General features: G+C 52.0%; 1 protein-coding gene across 1 annotated transcript; it reads right to left on the reverse strand.

The window, feature by feature from the left end:
* Nucleotides 1-22189, reverse strand: LOC132320237 (olfactory receptor 5AP2-like). The gene is made up of 5 exons (XM_059832509.1): nt 22120-22189; nt 21304-21391; nt 21088-21146; nt 8113-8203; nt 1-868 (listed from the first exon to the last, which is right to left on the reverse strand). The coding sequence occupies exons 1-5, from the start codon at nt 22187-22189 to the stop codon at nt 1-3; spliced, it is 1176 nt and encodes a 391-aa protein (XP_059688492.1).
* Nucleotides 22190-23091: the final 902 nt, after the last annotated feature.

Consider the following 23091-nt stretch of genomic DNA (forward strand, 5'->3'; position numbering starts at 1 on the left):
CTACCAGGAGCAGGCCTTGGCTTTCCTGAGCATCTTCCAGAGGGCCTCCCTGACCTCCCTGTTCCTCAAACTGTAGATGAGGGGGTTGACCAGGGGTGTGAGGATGGTGTAGAAAAAGGAGAAGGCTTTGTTGAGCTGCCTCAGGGGGGCTGTTCTGGGCAGCATGTAGACAGTGATGAGAGTGCCATAGAAGACAGTGACAACAGTAAGGTGAGAGAAGCAAGTGGAGAAGGCTTTTTGCCTGTCCGCGCGGGACGGGATCCTCAGGATGGCAGCTATGATGCACATGTAGGAGGCCAGCACGAACAGAAAAGGGAATACCACATGCGAGAAGCCAAAGGTTAAAGCGACCTGTGTAAGCACCCTGGTGTCACTGCAGGAGAGCTCCAGCAATGGACTAAAATCACAGAAGAAGTGGTCAATTGCCTTGGGGCCACAGAACGGCAACTGAGATAAGAGGAAGGTGAGTGCTGCAAATAGCAGCAGTCCCCCCAGCCAAGGCCCAGCTGCCAACTGGAGACTCACCCTCCAGGTCATGAGGCTTGCGTAGAGCAGAGGCTGGCCTATGGCCAAGTACCGATCATAGGACATGGCCGCCAGCAGGTAACACTCAGTACCTGCAAAACTAGAAAAGAAGTGGAACTGAGCCATGCAGCCGGGAGCAGAGATGGTCTTGTCCCCAGTCAGGAAGCTGGCCAGCAGCCAGGGCAGGATGGTGGAGCTGTAGCAGGTCTCCAAGCAGGAGAGATTGCCCAGGAAGAAGTACATGGGGGTGTGCAGGTGCTGATCTGCCATCACCAGCACAACGATGAGGATGTTCCCAAAGACAGTTGCAGTGTAGATGATGAGCAAGAGGACGAAGAGCAGTGTCTGGAGGGAGGGGTGTGCTGGTTTTGGCTGGGATAGAGTTAACTTTCTTCATAGCAGCTAGTATGGGGCTGTGTTTTGGATTTGTGCTGGAAACAGTGTTGATAAAGCAGGGATGTTTTAGTTACTGCTGAGCAGGGCTTACACAGAGTCAAGGCCTTTTCTGCTCCTCACACCACCCCACCAGCGAGTAGGCTGGGGGTGCACCTGAACTGGTAGCTGAACACCTGCCTGCCGACAGGAAGTGTTGAATAAATTCCTTGTTTCGCTTTGCTTCTTTGCGCGGCTTTTGCTCTACCTATTAAACTGCCTTTATCTCAACCCACGAGTTTTCTTACTTCTACTCTTCCAATTCTCTCCCCCATCCCACCTGGGGGGAGTGAGCGAGCGGCTGTGTGGTGCTTAGTTGCTGTCTGGGACTAAACCATGATAGTTCTTTTTGGCGCCCATCATGGGGCACGAAGGGTTTGAGATAATAACAGATTCAACAGAACTTCTATCTGTTAAAATTTACAGGTCAACATTAGTTTATTTGGTCTGCACCATGATCTTTTCTTTGCTGTACTTGTTAAAGATTGCTGTGCGCTTTTTCTGTTTGCTGTGCTCTGCAGTAATTAGTGATGTTTTGCCTGGGAGATTTGTTTTTAAAACACTGACCTTGAGCTGGGTAATCTGGTGTTTGGTCTCTGCGCTGAATCCATTATTGTACTTCGGGTACCATCTCATGGATGTATTTAACAATTGTGCTCCTTCCTCTGAGAGTTGTTTTGTGGAAGAAATACAGAACGGCACCCTTGCTTCCTCCTTCTGTGATGTTGTCTCCCTCGTTACAATGGCTTCTCAGTACCTTGAACATCCGTGGGTAGTTAAAATACTTCTATTGGTATTCCTTAGACATATTGCTTCAGTTTTGTCTAAGGCCAACAAGCAATTTAGGAATATGAGCCAGGCTCCGCGAGAGTATGGTCATGGGTGGCACGGCATGTGGGAGAATATGGGCAGGTATCTAGAGAACTTCTCACCTCCAATGATCTGGACTTTCTCCCCTGAACAACTACAGGATCCTGATGAAGTAGCAGACTGTGTGAAAAAAAATGCTGTGGCTACTCCAGAGAGGCACAACTTACCACGCTGTGCTGGGCCCTGGCCAGTATCTACCAAACACTGCTCGATACTATGCAGCACCCCCAGGAAGAAGAGAGGGGAAATAAACCAGGCACTGTATCAGTCGCCCCTATAACTAAAAAGAAACAGTGGAAGCGGAAGTCAGCTCGTTCAGTAAGGGATGAAGAAGCTTCTCCTAAGAGGGAGCAGGAGAAAGAATCAGAAGAGGCAGCCTGTTCTGCAGCAGAGCCTCCACAAGAACAGGAGGAGGAAGAGACTGAGATAATCAGTGAGACAGAAACCACCTGCTCCCTATCCTTAAGTGAGCTGTGAAATATGCAAAAAGATATTAGCCATCAACCAGGTGAGCTAATTCTCAGCTGGTTGCTTTGATGCTGGGATATTGGGGCCAGGAGTCAGGAATTAGAGGGTAAGGAAGCCCGGCAGCTGGGATCCCTTGCTAAGGATAAGGCCATTGACAAAGGGACTGGAAAAAAGGCAGGAGTCCTCAGTCTTTGGCGGCAACTCCTGTCAAGTGTGAAGGACAGGTATCCCTTCAAGGAAGAACTTGCAAATTCTCGAAGGAAATGGACCAACATTCTGGGGGGCATCCAGTATCTGAGGGAATTAGCTGTGTTGGAGGTGATCTATAATGACCAGGCATCCAAAGACCTGGATGAAATCCAGTGCACACGGTCCATGTGGCGGAAGTTTATACGAAATGCAGCGATGTCTTACACCCACACCCTGGCGATAATGAGCTGGACAGACACTGAGGCACCAACTAGAGATGAACTGGCCAGACAACTCCGAGAATATGAAGATAGTCTTGCTCCCTCCATGTGTGCCTGTGTCTCGGCTGTGGACAGACACAGACTGACCCAAAACCTGTTTGAGCAAGCTGAGAAGGGTAGGTTTTCCTCATGCACTCCAACCAAAGCCTCAGCTATTAAGAGTCAGCTTTTTCCTGTTCAAGGGAAAGGGTACCGGTGGCGCACACCACGTGCAGCCCTGTGGTTCTTCCTGTGTGACCAGGGGGAGGACATGAGGAAGTGGGATGGTCAACCTCCCTGGAGACTAAAAGCTCAGGTGCAGGAACTGCAAGGGAAAACAACAGCCAAAAAGCATCCACCCAGGACAATTACTGCTCCAGTGTCTGTTGGGCAGAGTAGAAGGGCTGACTGTACCTTTGATCCTGAGGAAGGAACTTCGGTTTTTCACTTACAAAAACCAAGTAATGAAGACTCAGACCAGGAGTAGAGGGGCCCTGCCTTCGGTCAGGCGGAGGAAAGGGACAATCGGGTTTACTGGACTGTGTGGATTCGATGGCCTGGCACATCAGCCCCACGGGAGTAGAAAGCTCTAGTGGACACCGGTGCACAGTGTACTCTAATTCCATCAGATTACAAGGGGGCAGAATCCATCTGTATTTCTGGAGTGACAGGGGGATCCCAAGAACTGTCTGTGTTGGAGGCTGAAGTAAGCCTAACTGGGAATGAGTGGCAAAAGCACCCTATTGTGACTGGTCCAGAGGCTCCATGCATCCTTGGCATAGACTATCTCAGGAGAGGGTACTTCAGAGACCCAAAAGGGTACCGGTGGGCTTTTGGTATAGCTGCTTTGAGTACGGAGGAAATTAAAGAGCTGTCTAGCTTGCCTGGTCTCTCAGAGGATCCTTCTGTGGTGGCATTGCTGCAAGTTAAAGAACAGCAGGTGCCAATTGCTACCATGACAGTGCACCGGCAACAATATCGCACCAATTGAGACTCCCTGGTTCCCATCCATAAGTTGATCCATCAACTGGAAAGTCAAGGAATGATCAGTAAGACTCATTCACCCTTTAATAGTCCCATATGGCCCGTGCAAAAATCTTACAGAGAGTGGCGGTTAACAGTGGACTATCGAGGCCTGAACGAAGTCACACCGCCGCTGAGTGCTGCCGTACCAGACGTGCGAGAACTTCAATATGAACTGGAGTCAAAGGCTGACAGCTGACCACAACTGACCAAAGGGATATTCCATACCATATGATGCCATTCTCAGTATATAAATTAGGGGAAAAGCTGGCCGGGGGACTGCTGCTTGGGCTGGGCATTGGTCGGAGGGTGGTGACCAATTGTTTTCATTTGCATCACTTGCCTTTCCTGCTTGTTGTTGTTATTTTCCTTTTCATTACAATTTTTATTATTATTGTCATTATTATTTTATTTTATTTCATTTCACTTATTAAACTGTTTTTATCTCAACCCACAACCTTTCTCGCTTTTACTTTTCCTATTCTCTCCCCCATCCAACCCTGGGGGAGTGAGTGAGCGGCTGTGTGGTGCTTAGTTGCCAGCTGGGACTAAACCACGACACCCATCCTTTGATATAGTACACAGATATCATTCCCTTAGTCTATGGATCACTCCTGTGAAATGTCTTTAAAGTGTCCATAAATATCCACAAATGTCCACAAAATGTCCATTGAGTTCATTTAGTCCATGACTTTGGGCTCCATCTCTTATGGTGGTCACTCAGGACAGGAGAGATGTTGTATTGCATGGAGTTATTGGGCACCACAGCCAGCTCAGGTCGGGTCACTGCTGCACTTGCACTGCTTCTTGTAAGGCTTGTCCTCCATTGGTTCAGATGGTTCCTGCTACAGTAATTCCTCTAACGTGCAACTCCAATCATGGATTACAGCAATTTAAAGGTATTTCCATGACAATCTCCTCCCCTGGTCCCTTTGGGCCAGGTTTTAGGGTTTAGCATTGCAATGAACTCCTCCCCTTGCTCCTAGCCTGGCGAGCAACAAGGGGTTCTTGTTATAGGAATTCCTATAACATGCAACTCAGATCCCAGGTTACAACAATTTAAAGGTTTTTCTATTACAACCTCCACCCCTGGTCCCTTTGGAATAGACCATAGATTTTAACATTGCAATGAACTCCTCCCCTTGCCCCTGCTCCAGCTTGGACCTACCCACAGACTGCAGTCCCTTAGGGGTGTACCTGCTCCAAGTGGAGCCTTATCTGTGCTCCACAGTCTCTTCAGGGGTATACCTGCTGCGGCACAGAGCTATCCAGAGCCACAGTCACTTTGCGGTGCACCTGTTCCAGCGTGGCCTTATCCATGGGTCACAATGCCTTCAGAAGTAAAACTGCTCCAACATGACCTTACCCACGGCTGCAGTCTCTCCAGGGGTGTACCTGCTCTGCCGTGGGCTTCTCCATGGCCTCACACTTTCAAGTGCTCCAGCATGACCTCACACTTTCAAGTGCTCCAGCATGACCTCATGCACAGCCACTGATGCTTCCAGGTGTACCTGCTGCAGCATGGGCTTATCCACAGCCACAGATGCTTCCAGGTGTACCTTCTCCTGCGTGGGCTTACCCTTGGGCCACAATCCCTTCAGAGGTACACCTGCTGCGGCACAGACATAACCACGGCCACAGACGCTTCGAGGTGCACCTGCTCTGATATGGACTTATTCACGGACACAGACGCTTTGGGGTGTCCTGCTCCCACGTGGACTCATCCACAGGTCACAGTCCCTTCGACTCCAGTTCACACTGGATTTCCAGCCTGTCCAGTACAGCAGCACAGAACCAGCAGCGATGCCCTGGCCATCTGCCAGCCCAGGCGCATGGCCATTGCTGTTATCAACATGTTCCCAGGCACAGCAGAGGGAGATGATCAGCAGTATGGCAGTACAGTGAGCAGCGAAAGCAAAAAGCAGCCATTAACGAGCACTAGACTCTAATATACAGTGAGGCAAGCAAGCCCCATGGCAAGCCCAGGAGCCTGCCGATTAATAGCTGAACAGCAATAACAGCTATAAATTCGATCGAGCACATTCCAATCAAACCTGTCGTTATCTTGAACCCTTTGAGCCCCTGTTCGGGCACCAAAAAGGACTGTCGTGGTTTAACCCCAGCTGGCAACTAAGCACCACACAGCCCCAGGTGGGATGGGGGAGAGAATTGGAAGAGTAAAAGTGAGAAAACTCATGGGTTGAGATAAAGACAGTTTAATAGGTAGAGCAAAAGCCGCGCAGGCAGGCAAAGCAAAACAAGGAATTCATTCACTACTTCCCATTGAGAGGCAGGTGTTCAGCCATCTCCAGGAAAGCAGGGCTCCATCATGCATAACAGTTACTTGGGAAGACAAACACCATCGCTCCATACTAGCTGCTATGAAGAAAGTTAACTCTTCCCCAGCCAAAACCAGCACAATATCCCAGCACTGAAATGCATGTCCTCCTTCTTCTGCTGCCTCAAAATCCAAAATCAACCTGTTTCACTTCAGCATGACATCCCCTTCAGCCCCACCACTACTTCAGGTCTTCTTCCTGCCTTTAACACACTCACGGCTGTGCACACCCCGCTCTCTCCCTGCACTCCCATGGGTCTCACAAACCCTTCCCGCTTCCCCTGCAGTTATGGGACCTCCCTCTCGGAGGGTCATGCATTTTGCAGCATCATGGATGTTTCCTGTGGTCCATTCAAGTGTGGAGCCGTCCAGGAGCCCTGTCTCTGCATCACAAGCCCCCTGATGCGAGCCCTCACCCTGCGCAGTCATGCAGTACAAGCTGTACACTGAAGTTTTTCTCTCCCAGGAACTTTCCAGCTCAGCTCAGCTCCCTCCAAGACCTCCTACCTCCCCTGCCCTCTCTCCAGCCCAGCCCACTCTGGTCTGGCCCCACAGCACTACTTGTCACAGGGTGCTGCAGTGCTCTGGGCACTCATCCCAGAGACCCAGCCCCTCTGAAGGGCACAGCAGCCCCTGGGGGGCAGAGAGGAGTCAGCCCCAGACATGGGGGGCCACAAGGACTGGGAGGTCAGTGACACCCTGTGTCCCCTGTTCTCCTCTCCAGCATACCCTGAGAGATCTGCAGCCCCTCCGTGCCATCCTGTATCCCCAGGCTGGCACAAGAGCTCTCCTCGTTGCATTCCTCAAGAGCTCCTCATCCCCCCAGCACAAAGCAGCCTGCCCCAAGCTCGTGCAGCCGTAAAGGTGTTTCTGTTTCCCATTCATTTCTGCTATGCTGAGGATGGATCATAAACCAAGAAGTTGCTGCAGGTTCATTTCTTTTCTTAAAGAAAATGGTTTGCCATTTATAAAAAGTCTCTGGCTCACACAAGATAGGTGGATCATTAAGGGGAGGAAAAATTATATTTAATTGAAAACAGCAACTTCCAAAGAGGGAAAAGGAAAAAAAAAAATGTAGGAAAGTCAGACTTGGCCTGTCACGACGTACACTGGGAGTCAGCTGCAGAGGAAGGTAGGCAGCCTATGGCTGCTGAAAGATGTCCAGTTACCAGTCTCCTCAGGGCATCCTTGAGCTCCTGGTTCCTCATGCTGTAGATGAGGGGGTTCACAGCTGGAGGCACCACCGAGTACAAAACAGCAAACACCACATCCAGGGATGAGGAGGAGATGGATGGGGGCTTCAGGTAGGCAAATATGCCAGTACTGAGATAGAGGGAGACGATAGCCAGGTGAGGGAGGCAGGTGGAAAAGGCTTTGTGCCGTCCCTGCTCAGAGGGGATCCTCAGCACAGCCCTGAAGATCTGCACATAGGACAGCACCATGAAAACAAAACACCCCAGAAACAGAAAAGCACTAACCACAATAAGCCCAACTTCCCTGAGGTAGGTGTCTGAGCAGGAGAGCCTGAGGATCTGGGGGATTTCACAAAAGAATTGGTCCAGGGCATTGTCTTGGCAGAGTGGTAGTGAAAAGGTATTGGCTGTGTGCAGCAGAGCATTGAGAAAGCCACTGCCCCAGGCAGCTGCTGCCATGTGGACACAAGCTCTGCTGCCCAGGAGGGTCCCGTAGTGCAGGGGTTTGCAGATGGCCACGTAGCGGTCATAGGACATGACAGTGAGAAGAAAATACTCTGCTGACATCAGAAAGAAAAAGATAAAAATTTGAGCAGCACATCCCCCATAGGAGATGGCCCTGGTGTCCCACAGGGAATTGGCCATGGATTTGGGGAGAGTGGTGGAGATGGAGCCCAGGTCAAGGAGGGAGAGGTTGAGGAGGAAGAAGTACATGGGGGTGTGGAGGTGGTGGTCGCAGGCAATGGTGGTGATGATGAGGCCATTTCCCAGGAGGGCAGCCAGGTAGATGCCCAGGAAGAGCCAGAAGTGCAAGAGCTGCAGCTCCCGTGTGTCTGCAAATGCCAGGAGGAGGAACTTGGTCATGGAGCTTCCATTGGTCTTTTGGTCCCTCATGGCATGGGAGCCTATTTATGGAAGAAAAGGCATCAATGAGTTAGGACTGATTTCTCTGAGAAAAATCTATTCCATTTCTTATAGAAACCCCCAAACCACCTGTCCCTAATCAAGAAGATGTTTGGCAGGTCCCTTTTGTGAGCTCTGGTTGGTGCTGGCTGAGGGTGTCCCTGGCAGCAGTGCACTCTGAGGTGGGCTCTGGGGGAGCCAGCGCTGCCCTACAGCAATATAGAAATAGGAACGCAGGGTCTATGGTTAAATCCGCTCGTGATATCAAAGAGCTTTTCCCCACTGTCTCTCCCAAGTCACCCAACCCCGGAGCAGAGCTGTGAGGATTTTGTTTTGTTTATTCTGCTCTAGTGGCCCCACCAACCCCGAGGAGTGTTTTTAAGGCAGAAATCCTTGGCATTAGTATTGCCCTCCAGGTGAAACCTTGTGGGTCCTGAGAAGCAGAGGGGCCATCCCTTAGTGCAGAGTGAGGACAGCCAGCCTGTCCATCAGCCCTGGTCTCAGCTGCCTTGTGCTGGCACCTCTTTGAGCTGGAGGACGATAGCACTCAAGTGTTCTCCCCAAGTGAAACTGGACACTGCTGAGAGCAAAAGAAATGCAGTTTCAAGTGCAGACCTCCAAACCCCTCACCCTGCCTCAGCGTACCCAAGGAGGAGCTCAGCTCTCCCCTCCCAGCCAGGGGCACAGAGGGCTCACTGCCGCTGCCTGCGTGGAGCCACCCAGCAGCATTTCTGTGGCCTTAGCGCTGACTTGTCTTCTCCATGGGGCTCCTGCATAACACAGAGATGCCATGGGTGAGCTGTGCCCTTCTGGAGGGCACCCTGCAGCCCAGCAGGACCCCCCAGGGAACGAGTCAAACATCCTAATAATGGGGCATCCAAAAAGTGGATTGGCTCTCTCCCAGACCTGAAAAATGCATTTCCACAGGCTGTGCTACATCTATATGGGAGAGGAGACCTGATGGGGGGTGGTGTGTGCTCCAGGAGAGGTTTCTGCACTGCAGGGGATGGCAGGGAGGTACCCAGTTCCCCCTCCCACAGTCTTTCTGAGAGTAGCTCCCTCTCCCTCCCTGCCCATGTCTCTGATACCTGGAGCTCTCCCTGCCAGGAGCTATTTCCCTGTCCCCATGTGTCTGATCCCTGCCAGTGCTCAGAGACCCCAACGCACCCGCTGTGTGCTCAGCTCTGCCCTGCAGACACCTCCTGGCAGCAGGGCACTGCCCAGGGGCATCTCTGTGTATGCAGAAGCTAAGGAGCAGCTCAAACAAGTCCCACAGACACCACCGAGGTGATGCTGCCCTGCTGTCTGTAGGCTGAGCAGTGCCTTAGGGGACTAGATGAGGTTCCTTGCAGACCTACCCATCCCTCAGTGCAATGCTCCTGGAGTCTTGGTGTCTTGTCCAAATTCAACACCTCCATCACTCTTTCCCTGCCCTCTCTCCTCTCCCTCAGTGCAGGACATGAACTGAGGGTCGGGAAAGCAACTTTGTCTCAAAGAGCAACTTCATTGACCTTCCTATGGCAAAGTCTCCTCTGGAAAGAGTCACTTGGTGAGCTTGACCTGGGATCTCTCAGTGTAACAGTTAAGGTGTCTCAGAGGGTTGTCCACACGTGACAGATCCATTTCCATTCCCACCCACCCAACTAGTATAACCTTTATTGCAAAGACTCAGGAATGCACAAGCTGAAGCAGGAAAGCCTTGCCTTGACTGTCATCTTTGAAAGATCCTCTCCAGAAATGTTCTGGGGGTGATGTGGAGCTGTTAGCAGCCCAGACACACACAGCACCCTATCAACAGCAGAAGGACCCTGCCTGGCTAGCGGTCACTCCTTCCACCCTGAGCTTCTCCCCGCAGTGCCCTGGGGAGCTCCCTGGGCAGGCTGAGTGCTGACCCTGGCAGGCAGCGGAGTCCCTGCCCCGGCTCACAGTGCCCTGGGGTGCAGGGACCCTGCTCTGAAGGACAGCCCTGGGCACCCCTAGATGCACACCTGGTTTCAAACCCCTACAGCCATCCCCGGGAGAAGGCAGCCATCGTGCCCTGTCCCTCTGACAGTGCAGGGAGGAAACACTGCTGTGGAGCACATCCTTCTCCTCTATACTAGGGAATCTGTGAGAGTCCTCCGGGAAGTTTGTACAGGCTATGGGAAGAACCAGGTCTAGGACACCCCTGCAGAATACTCATTATTATTGTCCTGCAGCTCAGAGACTTACCATATAGAGGGCTGTGAAGATTTCTTTCCCAGTGAACTCTCAGCTGTCCTCCCATTCCACACTGCCTTTAAGCTCTCTCTGCCTCGCTCCTCTCCCCTCGGTGCCTGCAGGCAGTGCCCTCAGCCCTGCTGCGCTTTGAAGAAAAGCTGCTCCTGGGCAGAGCTGTCTCTCTGCAGCACTGCCCACTTGCCATCAGCTCCCTCCCTCCATCCCCAAAGCCCAGCCCAGCTCAGCAGCAGAGGACCAGCCCAAGGCAGCACTTTCTCTGCCCCCTCTGGGCTCCCTCCAGGTGTCCCTGGGGCTCCAGGGGAACCTGCTGTGAAACAGGCTGAAGGAATCACTGCTGTTCCCTCTCTCACCTGGGGAGAGACACTACTTCCCAGCACTGTCATTTTCCTGCTCAGAGACAGAGTTCAGTCTAAATATCACCTTTCCTTGTCCCATCAGTAGGCGGAATACCCAGTGAGTGTGAGGGATCTCCTTGACCACTTCTGAGGGAAGAGATTCAGCTGAGGCAATCGAGGCATCTTATTCTGGGTTTGTAGTTTTTTTGCCTGGAAGGGGTCTCAGCTCCCTTCCATGCCTGTCACAAACCCACAGGAGGTGGGATTTCTCTTGCTTCTCTTCAGGTGTGCAAAAATGGACATTTGCATGGGAGCTTTTTGTCTCAGCTCCCCTGCTAATTAATGGAGATGGAGGGCAGGAGTGAGTGCTTCAGAAGCAAATACCTGATGGCATTTGAGGTGCCAGAGGTGGCCCAAGGTATGTGCAGGAAACTTCAGGCTCTAGTGGAGCAATTCTCATGGACAGGGCGGTGTCCATCTTGGAGGCCATTGGGAAACTCCTTTGGCCAATTGAAACGATAGCAGATGGCCACATTTAGGAGAATGAAACTTGTCCCCACTCGGTATGGACAGGGCAGCATATAGAGGTATTTGTCTGCCCCGGTGGTGTTATTTTGCACCAGGAGAGCTAAGTTTCTCTCTTTCTCTTCTCCATCACCTATATGTATTAGATCAGCATTGACTATGGTGTCTCATGGTCTCCTGTCAGGGCTGCACAGCCCAGGCCCTCTTCCATCTGGAGTCAGTGAGAGCAGGGTTTGCTCATTCTGTGGACCCCTCATGGCATCTTTCTCATCATCTACAACTACATCTGCATCTGCATCTACATCTACATCTACATCTACATCTACATCTCATATAATCTTTTACATTGACCTCTGCAATCCATTCCGAGCACATCTCTGCCATGTAGCAAAGCCTTTACCTATATGGGGTCTTGGGACTCAGTTCCAGTTTAGTTTGTGACAAGTCTGAGGTGGGCCCCAGCGGGCAGCAGCTGAGGTGCTGCAGCCCACATGTGCACCAATGCCCTCAGCCTGGGGCACAGACAGGAGAAGCTGGAGCCCCGCGTGCCATCACAGAAGTGCCACATGGATGGCAGAACTGCCAAGGTGTGGTGGGACAGCTCGCACAACTCGGGGGATGTGCAGGATGGACACAGGCTCTTCAGGAGACGCTCATCATCTGTTTGATGGAGCTGCTGGGAAGTATGGACCTCCACTATGGGACGGGCAAGAGGTGGACTTAGCGCTTGTGGGTGAGAGCTAGAGGAGAGGCCATTTAGGGTGATATTGTGGCAGGACATAAGGAAACTGCAGTCAGGGCAAAGAAATGGACAAAGCCTTCTTTGAAAACCTGAGGCTTTCTCTGGATCAATGACACCGGGTCTTACTGGGAACATCAACAACCCCGACATTCACTGGATTGGGATCGCAGTGCAGGAGGTTTCTGGAGGTTTTTGGGAAAACTTCTTCTCACAGCTTCCAGGGAGCCCAACAAAGGTGATGCTTGCTTGGGTCTGGTACTTGCAAACATGGAAGAGCTGGTCAGGGATGTGAAAACCAGCATCACACTCTGTTGTAGCGACCATGAATATCAGTGTGTGTCCCAGCTCCTGAGCAGAGTGTTAAAAGGAGAGTACAAGTGCAGATGCAAGACCTCAGAGGGATAAACTGTGGCCTGTTCTGGGGGTTTTCAGTTGGGGAACTTAGGGGCAGGAGCACTGAAGAGCAGAGCACAAGTACTGCACACTGAGCAGAGCTCAGTACAGCCGGTCTTTAAGGACAGCCTCCTGCAATGGCCCATATGGACATCCAGTTGACTCTCTCAAGGGAATTCAATGGCACCAAGATGAGTTCTTACCACTGAAGTTAGAGTCAAAGAAGAAACCAAGACCATGTGGGGCCACTGCAGAATTTAGCAAGAGCAGGTGTAAATGGGTCTGAGGTGCTCTATGCTGTCTTTGGCTCAGCCTTCATCAGCAAGGTCTCCCAGACCCTGGTGCCTTGAGGCAGAACCTATGGAGAACAGCTATCAGTGGGTGGGGATCAAGTCACTCAAAGGAGTGAGAATACCTGAGAGAAACTACTCCACAGACACCAAGGTCAGTGAAGAAGGAGGGGGAGGAGGTGCTCCAGGCACCGGAGCAGAGATTCCCCTGCAGCCCTTGGTGAAGACCATGGTGAGGCAGGCTGTCCCACTGCAGCCCATGGAGGTCCACAGTGGAGCAGATATCCACCTGCAGTCCCGGGAGGACCTCATGCCAGAGCAGGTGGATGCACCCAAAGGAGGCTGTGACCCCGTGGAGAGCCCATGCTGAAGCAGGCTCCTGGACGCAGCTGTGGACACGTTGGGAGAGGAGCCCACACTGGAGCAGGTTTGCTGGCAGGACTTGTGACTTCATGGGAACCTCACACGGGAGCAGTCTGTTCCTGAAGGAGTGAACTCTGTGGAGATGACCCAAGCTGGAGAAGTATCTGGAGGACTGTCTCCCATGGGAGGGATCTACTCTGGAGCAGGGGAAGAGTGTGAGGAGGAAGAAGCGTCAGAGAGAACATGTGATGAACTGACTCAACCCCCATTCCACATCCCCCTGTGCCACTCTGGGGGAGGAGGTAGAGAAACAAGGAGTAACTTGACCCCAAGAAGAAGGGAGGGGTGGGGGGAAGGTGTTTTAAGTTTTAGTTTTATTTTCTCATTATGCTACACTGCTTTGATTCACGATGAAGTCAATTAATGTCCCCAAGTCGAGTCTCTTTTGCCTGTGGCAGTGATTGCTGAGTGATACCCCTGTCCTTATCTCAACCCACGAGCCTTTCATTATATTTTGTCTCCCCTGTCCAGTTGAGGCTGGGCAAAAAGGCGAGTAAAAGACTGATTGGATGCATTGGGGTCTCTCCTGGGACTTAATGATATTATCAATGTCCCAGAGGACCTGACAGAATTTGCAGATGACACAAAACTGAGGCAGGGGACCACTGTATACACTGGAGGGCTGCCTTTGGAAGGAACCTCAAAAGCTTGGAAGAGTGGGCCAACAAGAAGCTACCAGATTTCAGAAAGGAGAAATTCCAAGTCTTGCCGCTGGGGTTGCCTAACCCTGGGCAACAGCCCTGGCTGGGGCACAGCTCAGCAGAAAAGGCCCTGAGGGTCGTGGGGAACATGAAGGTGCATATAAGTATGTGGTGAGGCCTGGCAGCCAAGAAGGCCAACAGCATGGTGGCTGTATGAACAGGAGCAAGGCCAGGAGATGAGGGGGAGGGATTGTGCCCCTCTATCCAGTCTTCACTAGACCGCACGCACAGCACTGCACTGAGTTTGGGGCCTCCAGTCCCCAGTAGAGGAAAGAAGCGCTGCCAAGGGAAGGTGAGGGCCAGCAACAGCATTTAGTGCTTTAACCTTCCATGTGGGAGCAGTTGCTGGATGTTTTCGATTTTGGAGCTGGGCTCTGGCGAGACTGAGAATGTGAGGGAACGTTAAGTGTCGAAGGAGGTGCAGATCTCCACGGTTGTTTTGCTTGCTTGAGATGGAGTTAGCTTTCCCCATAGGAGCCCTCATAACGCTGTGCTTTGTTTTGATACCTTGAAAGGTGTTGATAACACACCAGTATTTTGGCTGAGCGGTGCTTGCACAGCATCCAGGCTGTCTCTCCAACATTCTCCCCCCTCATCCCCAAAGGCCACTCGGCTGGGGGTGGGCAAGATGTTGGGAGGGGACATAGCTGGGACAGCTGATCCAAACTGACCAAATGGATATTCCACACCGTATGATGTCTGGTCAGCAATGAAAGCTAAGAGAAAGAAGGAGGAGAGGGGAGCATTCGTTATGATGACGTTTCTTGTCCAGAGCAACCGCTACATGTACTGAAGCCCTGCTTCCCAGGAAGTGGCTGGACATCGCCTGCTGATGGGAAGTAGAGAATAAACCTTTTGTTTTCCTTGGCTTCTGCGCATGGCCTTGGATTAAACTGCCTTTATCTTGACCCACAAGTTTTTTCCATCTTCTATTCTCTCCCCCGCCATCCTGCTGGGGAGGGCAGTGATAGAGCAGCTTGGTGGGCACCTGATGTTCAGCCAAGGTCAACCCACCACAGACAAGTAACCTGGGATGATTATAGATACATGTTCTGAGAATCCAGGGTCTAACACAGAAAAGCTAAAGCCCAAAAGGAATTCAATAATTAAATCTGGCCAGGAATGTCAAAGACAGCAAGAAGGGCTTCTGTAAAGACACGGGAGACAACAGGAAGACTAGGGAAAAGTGTAGGTCCATTGCTCAACAAGACAGGAGGCCTGATTACACAGGACATGGCAAAGGCTGAGGTACAGGGTTCCACCTTTGCCTCAGTCTTTGCTAGCAAGACTGGCCTTCAGTAATCCCAGGTCCCAGAGACCAGGGGAAAAGGCTGGAGCAAGGAAGAGGTGCATTTGGTGGAAGAAGACCAGGTCAGGGAATGCTTAGGCAAACTGGACAGACATAAGTCCCTGGGCCCAGATGGGCTGTACCCACGAGTGCTGCGGGAGCTGGCAGATGTTGTTGTGAGGCAACGCTTGATAATCTTTGATCAATGCCAGAGACTGATCTCCCAGAGACTGGGAATAGTCCCTGGAGATTGAAGGAAAGGAGATGTCACCCCCATCTTCAAGAAGGGCAGGAAGGATCACCCAGGGAACTACAGCCCAGTCAGCCTCACCTCGATCCCTAGGAAACCATTTCTGGGCACATGAAGGACAGGAAGGTCATCAGGAAGAGTCCGCACGGATTCACCAAGGGGAAGTCATGCTTCACCTACTTGATTTTCTTGATGAGGGGAGATGAGGGGAGAGCAGTGGCTACTGTCTACCTGGACTTCAGGAAGGCTTTCTACACTGTCTGTCCTAAGATCCTGGTAAAGAAGCGGTTGATGTGTGTGCTGGATTAGCAGACAGGGAGGTGGATTGCAAACGGGCTGAATGGCTGGGCCCAGAGCGTGGTGATCGGTGGCATGAAGTCTAATTGGAGGCCGGTAACTAGTGGTGCACCCCTGCAGTCAATACTGGTTCCAGTCCTGTCTAACATCTTCATTAATGATCTGAGTGATGGGGCAGAGGAGTGGCTGATACACCAGAGGGTCGTGCTGCAAACCAGAGGCACCTTGACAGGCTGGAGAAATGGACCAACAGGAACCTCATGCAGGTCAACAAGGAGAAGTGCAATGGGAGGAGTAACCCCAGGCACCAGTCCACGCTCAGAGCCGCCCAGCAGGCAAGCAGCCTGGCAGAGAAGGCCCGGGGTGTTTCTGGTGGACACGAAGCTGACCCTGAGCCAGCAATGGCCATTTGTGACAAAGGAGGCTAATAGCACCCTCTCCTGCATTGAAGTATTGCCAGCAGGTCGAGGGTGGGGATCCTTCCCCTCTGCTCAGCACTGGTAAGCTCACACCTGGAGTGCTGTGTCCATTACTGGGCTCTCCAGGACAAGAGAGGCTTGGGCATACCGGAGAGAGTCCAGTAAAGAGGCACCAAGGTGATGAGGCACTGAAGCATCTCTCCTACAAGGAAAGGCTGAGAGAGCCAGGACTTTTCAGCCTGGAGAACAGAAGGCTCAGGAAGGATCTTCTGATTGCCTATAAATCCATGAAGGGAGGGTGAAAGAGGGTGGATCCAGGCTCTTCTCAGTGGTTCCCAGCGACAGAACAAGAGGCAATGGGCACAAACTGAAACACAGGAGCCTCTCTCTGATCATCAGGAAGCCCTTTTTGACTGTGAAGGTGACCGAGCACCAGCAGAGGTGGCCCAGGGATGTTGTGGATTCTTCATCCTTGGACATACTCTAAAGCCTCTGGGCATGATGCTGCATATCTGGCTCTAGGTGGCTCTGTTTGAGCAGGGAGGTTTGCAGAGGTCCCTTCCAACCTCAACCATTCTTTGATACTGTGATTCTGTAATTCTGTGGTTCTGTGATTCTCAGACTGGGTTGAGCTGGAGGTCTGGGATTCAGTTGTGATCATGGGGAGGATGAGCCCTTTCTTGGCTTCTCTGTGCGGCTGCTGGTCTTTGTGAGAGCCGTAGGAGGAGGGAGCATGTGGAGGAGAACCTGGGGCCCTGTACATCACCCCGATAGGGGCGTTCAAGCAGTGTCCCTCACTCCAAAGATCAAGCCTAGGTTGTTGGTGTATGAACAAAAAGGAGAGTCTGCCCCAGAAGCCCCAACTTCCTCATGCCAACAGGCAAATGCACACACATGTACACACATGAACAAGCAAACACACAATCCTGTAGCCATACATAGGTGCACACACACAGGATGGACACAGCCAATCATACACAGACCAACTCCAACAGGAAACTGCACCTTTATATCTACCACACCACCAGCAGCACTCAAACAACCATAAGCAACACAAACAGCCCCTTCCTGTTCCCTCTCTCAGGCTGATCTGATGTGAAGGTCACAAGTGGTCCGTGCATCCCCTGCAGAACTTACCCACGGGCACAAAAACACCCGCAGTCCCTCCAGTGTGGGCCTGGCCTTTGGGTCTGTGCAGGGGCCCTGACCAGGCTCAGGGCTGTTACCTACTTGGCAGCTCCAGCCCTAGGTCTCTCCAGATCCTGGTGTCCTCCTTCTCCAGCCAGCCCCACTTGGAGCTGGCCAGCAAAGAATGCACATACATGCACCCCAAACATGCACCCAACAGTAGAGTACACGCGTCCAACAGTAGAGTACACTCAGGCAGCAAATAGCCGGGAGCAGAGTTTAATAAGAAAGCAAGACTATGGTGATCAGGCTTCTTCTTCCCAGTCCATCTTGACCTCTCCCTCTCTCTGCCCCAGTCTCCTCCACATTTAATACCCCTCACCAGTTGTACCCTCATTTGCTGGTTCAGATACCATTGCCTTGACCATCTGGGCCTTCAATGGCACCACTGAGGGGTTGCCTTGGCACTGCTGGCCTTTTGAGTCTTGTCTGCCTAGAAGCTCCTCAACACTCCTCTCCAGTTATCAGTGCTGTTTGGCTGCTTCTCACATCTCTACCCTTCAATGAATGGAATGTGAGATCCAGCCAGGGCACATGGTCTTGCCTGTACTTCTGGTCCCTTCTCACGCTCTTCTCTGCCACATCCTGAAATTTCTCATGCCATGGCCCATAGGTTCCCATGTCCTGTACAGGTGGCTTCACCCCAGGGCAGGACCTCACCAGGGGCCTACTCATCTGCCTGCAGCTTTCGCCTCTGGAGTTCTTTAGGACCTCATGATGCCTGACTGCTCCTGCCCAATCACATTGCTGTGATGAGATGACCTCACAGGCAACAGCCCAACTCTGTTGGCTTTAGCCACCTCTCTGCCTCTCCCCTCTCTGAGGTGTCATCTGGGTCACACTGGGGTTTCTGGTGTGCTTGATGGTGTCATGGTATCTCCCTGCAAGTCAGTCAGGTTACTGCAATAGAAATGGCATCACACTCCACCTTCCAGCTGTGTCACCTTCACCTTCTTCTACCTCTCCCCTCTCCTCAGCTCTTAGCACTGCTGGGGAGGTTTTCTGATACTCCAGGTGACATCACTAGACCTGCCTCAGCACCTGACCAATTGAGTTGTTGCAAAAAAAAGTGCCTTCAAACCCATTTCATGGCTGCCTCTCCTTGCACCTCCCTGTTCCCGCAACGGAAGTAACCTTCCAGCCAAACTCCCAGGCACTTCCCCTTTGCCGGCCTCTCCTCTCCCCTCACCAGTGCTGTCATTGCTGCTGCACAGGCAGAAATGGGCTCGCCCACAGGGACTGCAGAGTCGTGGTGGACAGCTCGGGTGGTGGGAGGGAAGCCGTGGGTGGTGATGGCTTGTCAGGAAGGCAGGCAGGAGGGTGAGGATGTGGAGGTGAGCTCGGGGCAAAGGGAAGGCTGGTGTGCACAGAGCCTTGCCTTGGAGGAAGCCTCATGGTCACAGCTCCTCAAAACCACAGGCAGCTGAAGCACCCCACAGCCTGCTGGAAGGGCAGTAGGACAGGCACAAGCAACCCAGGAGGTTCCTGGAGGGTGTTGAAGGCAACATTTTGGCACAGACGGTCAATGAGCTGACCAGGGCTGGTATCTTACTCAGAGACAAGGTGGATCTGTATGGGGACGTGAACTCTGAGGGCAGCCATGGCTGTAATGACTGTGAGATGGTATCAAAGCAGGACAACCAGAAGAATCACAGTGCCGGACTGCAGGAGAGCTGATTTCATCTGGCGGAGGGTGTGCTTGGACTGTGACTGGAGGGCAAATGGGCTGTGAGGCCCTTTTAGCTCCTCAGGGACAACATCCTCAAAGCCTGGGAACACATCAGTCTGATGTGGAGGGAGCAGAGCAGGACCTGGCAGGAGGTTGGTGTGTATGAACAGGAACCCCCTGATTTGGGATTTCACACACCAGAAGGAAGTGCAGAGAAGGTAGAGGAGGAACAGGCTACCCAGGAGACAGCTAGAAACCTGGCGTGGGGGTGCAGAGGTGGAGCCAGGAAAGCCAAAGCTCATCTGGAAATGGTGAGGGGTGGGGAGGGTGACCAAAAGGGCTTCTTAAATTTGATACAGGCACAAGGAAGGCAGCTAAGGAAAACATGGTCCCAGTGCCCACTGAGGCATGGTCGAAGGCATGTGCAGGTAACTGCAAACTCAAATGGAGAAGTTCATAGAGACAGGACAGCATCTGGAGGCATCCTCTTGGAGGGTGTTGGGAATTTCCTTTGGCCACCTGAAACGACAGCTGATGCCCAAATTAAGGGCAGCTCAACTCATTATGTTCAGGACAGCTTATAGAGTTATTCATTGGAATGCTTGGAGCCCTGTGCCATAGGGAGAGCTCAGTCTCTCTCTTTCCCTTCTCCATCAGCTCGGTTTACTAGATCTCCATTGGCTACCTTGGCATTTGCCTCATGCTCAACCCCATAATGCCTGACAGAATTCAGGGCAGCTACTCAATTTAATACTCAGACCCAGGCCCACAGAGCTACATGAGATGCCAGGGCTTGCAGGAACTGCATAGGACTTACAGGAAAGCAGTTCCCATTCAGACACCCCAGACAGCATTGCAGGGAGTGTGATTTGCTGCCTGTGTGCCATTGACTGAAGCCGTCAGTCAGAGGCATCAGTCATCAGATGCCCTCAAAGAGGGAAGGTCTGTCCCTTCTCTACACAATAGCTACAGGCACTGTGTGAACGTGAAGCACATCACACTGGGGTCTGTACTCACACCCATGAGGTTACAGTCCTGGGACATATAACCATTTTCCTAATGTACCTGGATACATCTTGTCTTCAAGGACAGCATCCTTCAGGCACAGCAATGATCCTTATAAGAACTCAATTGAAACTGAAAAGGAAATACAACGGAAACCAAGATGAGCTGTGGCTACAGCAGCAACAGTTGAAGAAGAAACAGAGAGAATGTGGGACCACTGCTGAATTTGGTAAGAGTAGGTATAGATAGAACTGACATACTGTATGTCCTCTTTGCTTCAGGTACCACCAGTGAGGTCTCCCAGGCCTTTGAGTATTGAGGGAGGACTCTGCAGAAGAACAACCAGTGGTGGATGGGGATCAAGCCAGCAGTTGCTTGAGCAAACTACACCCTCACCAGTCCACGGGATGGGAGAAGTTGCATCCAAGGGTGCTGGTCAGCAAGGTGAGCTCATGTGGATGAATGAGCACAGCCACCCCCAGCAGCCGGAATGCCCCATCTGCCAGGCTGAGGCATGCACTCAAGATAGAAGTGTCTGTATCATCCCTGACGGGCACAGGAGGGATTTTCCTTCCTGCTGGATTCTCAGGACAATCCTCTTCCTCCTCCTCTACCTGCAGACATCCACTGCTTTCCAATTCTGGGATCAGACATGTTGTAAGGATTTGCTAAAGCCATCAGCCATCAGCTTATTTCTCACTGACATCCCCCCAACCTCTCCCCCAGACCTACAACCAGCCAGACACTGCTGCTCAGGGCCACTCACTCTTCGGAAGAGGCCTTCCTTCCGTATGGGCCATTGCAGGAGGCTGTCCTTAAAGACCGGCTGTACTGAGCTCTGCTCAGTGCGCAGTACTTGTGCTCTGCCCTTCAGTGCTCCTGCCCCTAAGTTCCCCAACTGAAAACCCCCAGAACAGGCCACAGTTTACCCCTCTGAGGTCTTGTGTCTGCACTTGTACTCTCCTTTTAACACTCTGCTCAGGAGCTGGGACCCACCCCTCTTTCATGGTCGCTACGACACAGTGTGATGCTGGTTTTCACATCCCTGACCAGCTCTTCCATGTTTGCAAGTACCAGACCCAAGCCAGCATCACCTTTGTTGGGCTCCCTGGAAGCTGTGAGAAGAAGTTTCCCCACAAACCTCCAGAAACCTCCTGCACTGTGTTCCCAATGCAGTCAATGTCAGGGTCATTGAAGGTCCTGATAAGACCCGGTGTCATTGATCCAGAGAAAGCCTCAGGTTTTCAAAGAAGACTTTGACAACTTCTTTGCCCTGACTGGGGTTTCCTTATGTCCTGCCGCAATATCACCCTAAATGGCCTCTCCTCTGGCTCTCACCCACAAGCGCTCAGCCCACCTCTTGCCCATCCCATAGTGGAGGTCCATACTTCCCAGCAGCTCCATCAAACAGACGATGAGCGTCTCCTGAAGAGCCTGTGTCCATCCTGCACATCCCCCGAGTTGTGTGAGTTGTCCCACCACACCTTGGCAGTTCTTCCATCAATGTGGCCCTTCTGTGATGGCACGCGGGGCTCCAGCTCCTCCTGTCTGTGCCCCAGGCTGAGGGCATTGGTGCACGTTTGGGCTGCAGCCCCTCAGCTGCTGCCCGCTGGGGCCCACCTCAGACTTGTCACAAACTAAACTGGAACTCTGAGTCCCAAGACTCCATATATGTAAATACTTTGCTACATGGCAGAGATGTGCTCGGAATGGATTGCAGATGCAAAGTAAAAGATTATATAAGTTTTAGATGTAGATGGAGATGTAGATGCAGATGTAGATGCAGATGAGGATGATGAGAAAGATGACATGAGGGGTCCACAGAGTGAGCAAACCCTGCTCTCGCTGAATCCAGATTGAAGAGGTCCAGGGCTGTACAGCCCTGGCAGGACACCATGAGACACCATAGTCAATGCTGATCTAATACATATAGGTGATGGAGAAGAGAAAGAGAGAAACTTAGCTCTCCTGGTGCAAAATAACTCCACTGGGACAGACGAATACCTCTATAGGTTACCCTGTCCATACTGAGTGGGGACAAGTTTCATTGTCCTAAATGTGGCCATCTGCTGTCATTTCAGTTTACCAAAGGAATTTCCCAACAGCCTCCAAGATGGACACTGCCCTGTCCATGAGAATTGCTCCACTAGAGCCTGCAGTTCCCTGCACATACCTTGGGCCACCTCTGGCACCTCAGATGCCACCAGGTATTTACATCTGAAGCACTCACTCCTGCCCTCCATCTCCATTAATTAGCAGGGGAGCTGAGACAAAAAGCTCACATGCAAATGTCCATTTTTGCACACCTGAAGAGAGGCAAGAGAAATCCCACCTCCTGTGGGTTTGTGACAGGCATGGAAGGGAGCTGAGACCCCTTCCAGGGAAAAAAACTACAAACCCAGAATAAGATGCCTCGATTGCCTCAGCTGAATCTCTTCCCTCAGAAGTGGTAAAGGAGATCCCTCACACTCACTGGGTATTCTGCTACTGATGGGACAAGGATAGGTGATATTTAGATTGAACTCTCTCTCTGAGCAGGAAAATGGCAGTGCTGGGAAGAAGCGTCTCTGAGCTGCAGGGCAATAATAACAAGTATTCTGCAGGGGTCTCCAAGACCTGGTTCATCCCATAGCCTGTAGGAACTTCCAGGAGGACTCTCACAGATTCCCTAGTATAGAGGAGAAGGATGTGCTCCACAGCAGGGATTTCTCACTGCATTGTCAGAGGGACAGGGCATGATGGCTGCCTTCTCCCGGGGACAGCTGCAGGGGTGTAAAGGTGGGTGTGCATCCAGGGGTGCCCAGGGCTGTCCTTCCGAGCAGGGTCCCTGCACCCCAGGGCACTGTGTGCCAGGGCAGGGACTCCGCTGCCTGCCAGGGTGTAGCACCCAGCCTGCCCAGGGAGCTCCCCAGGGCACTGCGAGGAGAAGCTCAGGGTGGAAGGAGTGACCGCTAGCCAGGGGGGGTCCTTCTGCTGTTGAGAGGGTGCTGTGTGTGTCAGGGCTGCTCACAGCTCCACATCACCCCCAGCACATTTCTGGAGAGGATCTTTCAAAGATGACAATCAAGGCAAGGCTTTCCTGCTTCAGCTTGTGCATTCCTGAGTGTTTGCATTAAAGATTATACAAGTTGGGTGGGTGGGAATG

This window comes from Gavia stellata, chromosome 34 (assembly GCF_030936135.1).
Source record: "Gavia stellata isolate bGavSte3 chromosome 34, bGavSte3.hap2, whole genome shotgun sequence".
NCBI classification, from domain to species: domain Eukaryota; kingdom Metazoa; phylum Chordata; class Aves; order Gaviiformes; family Gaviidae; genus Gavia; species Gavia stellata.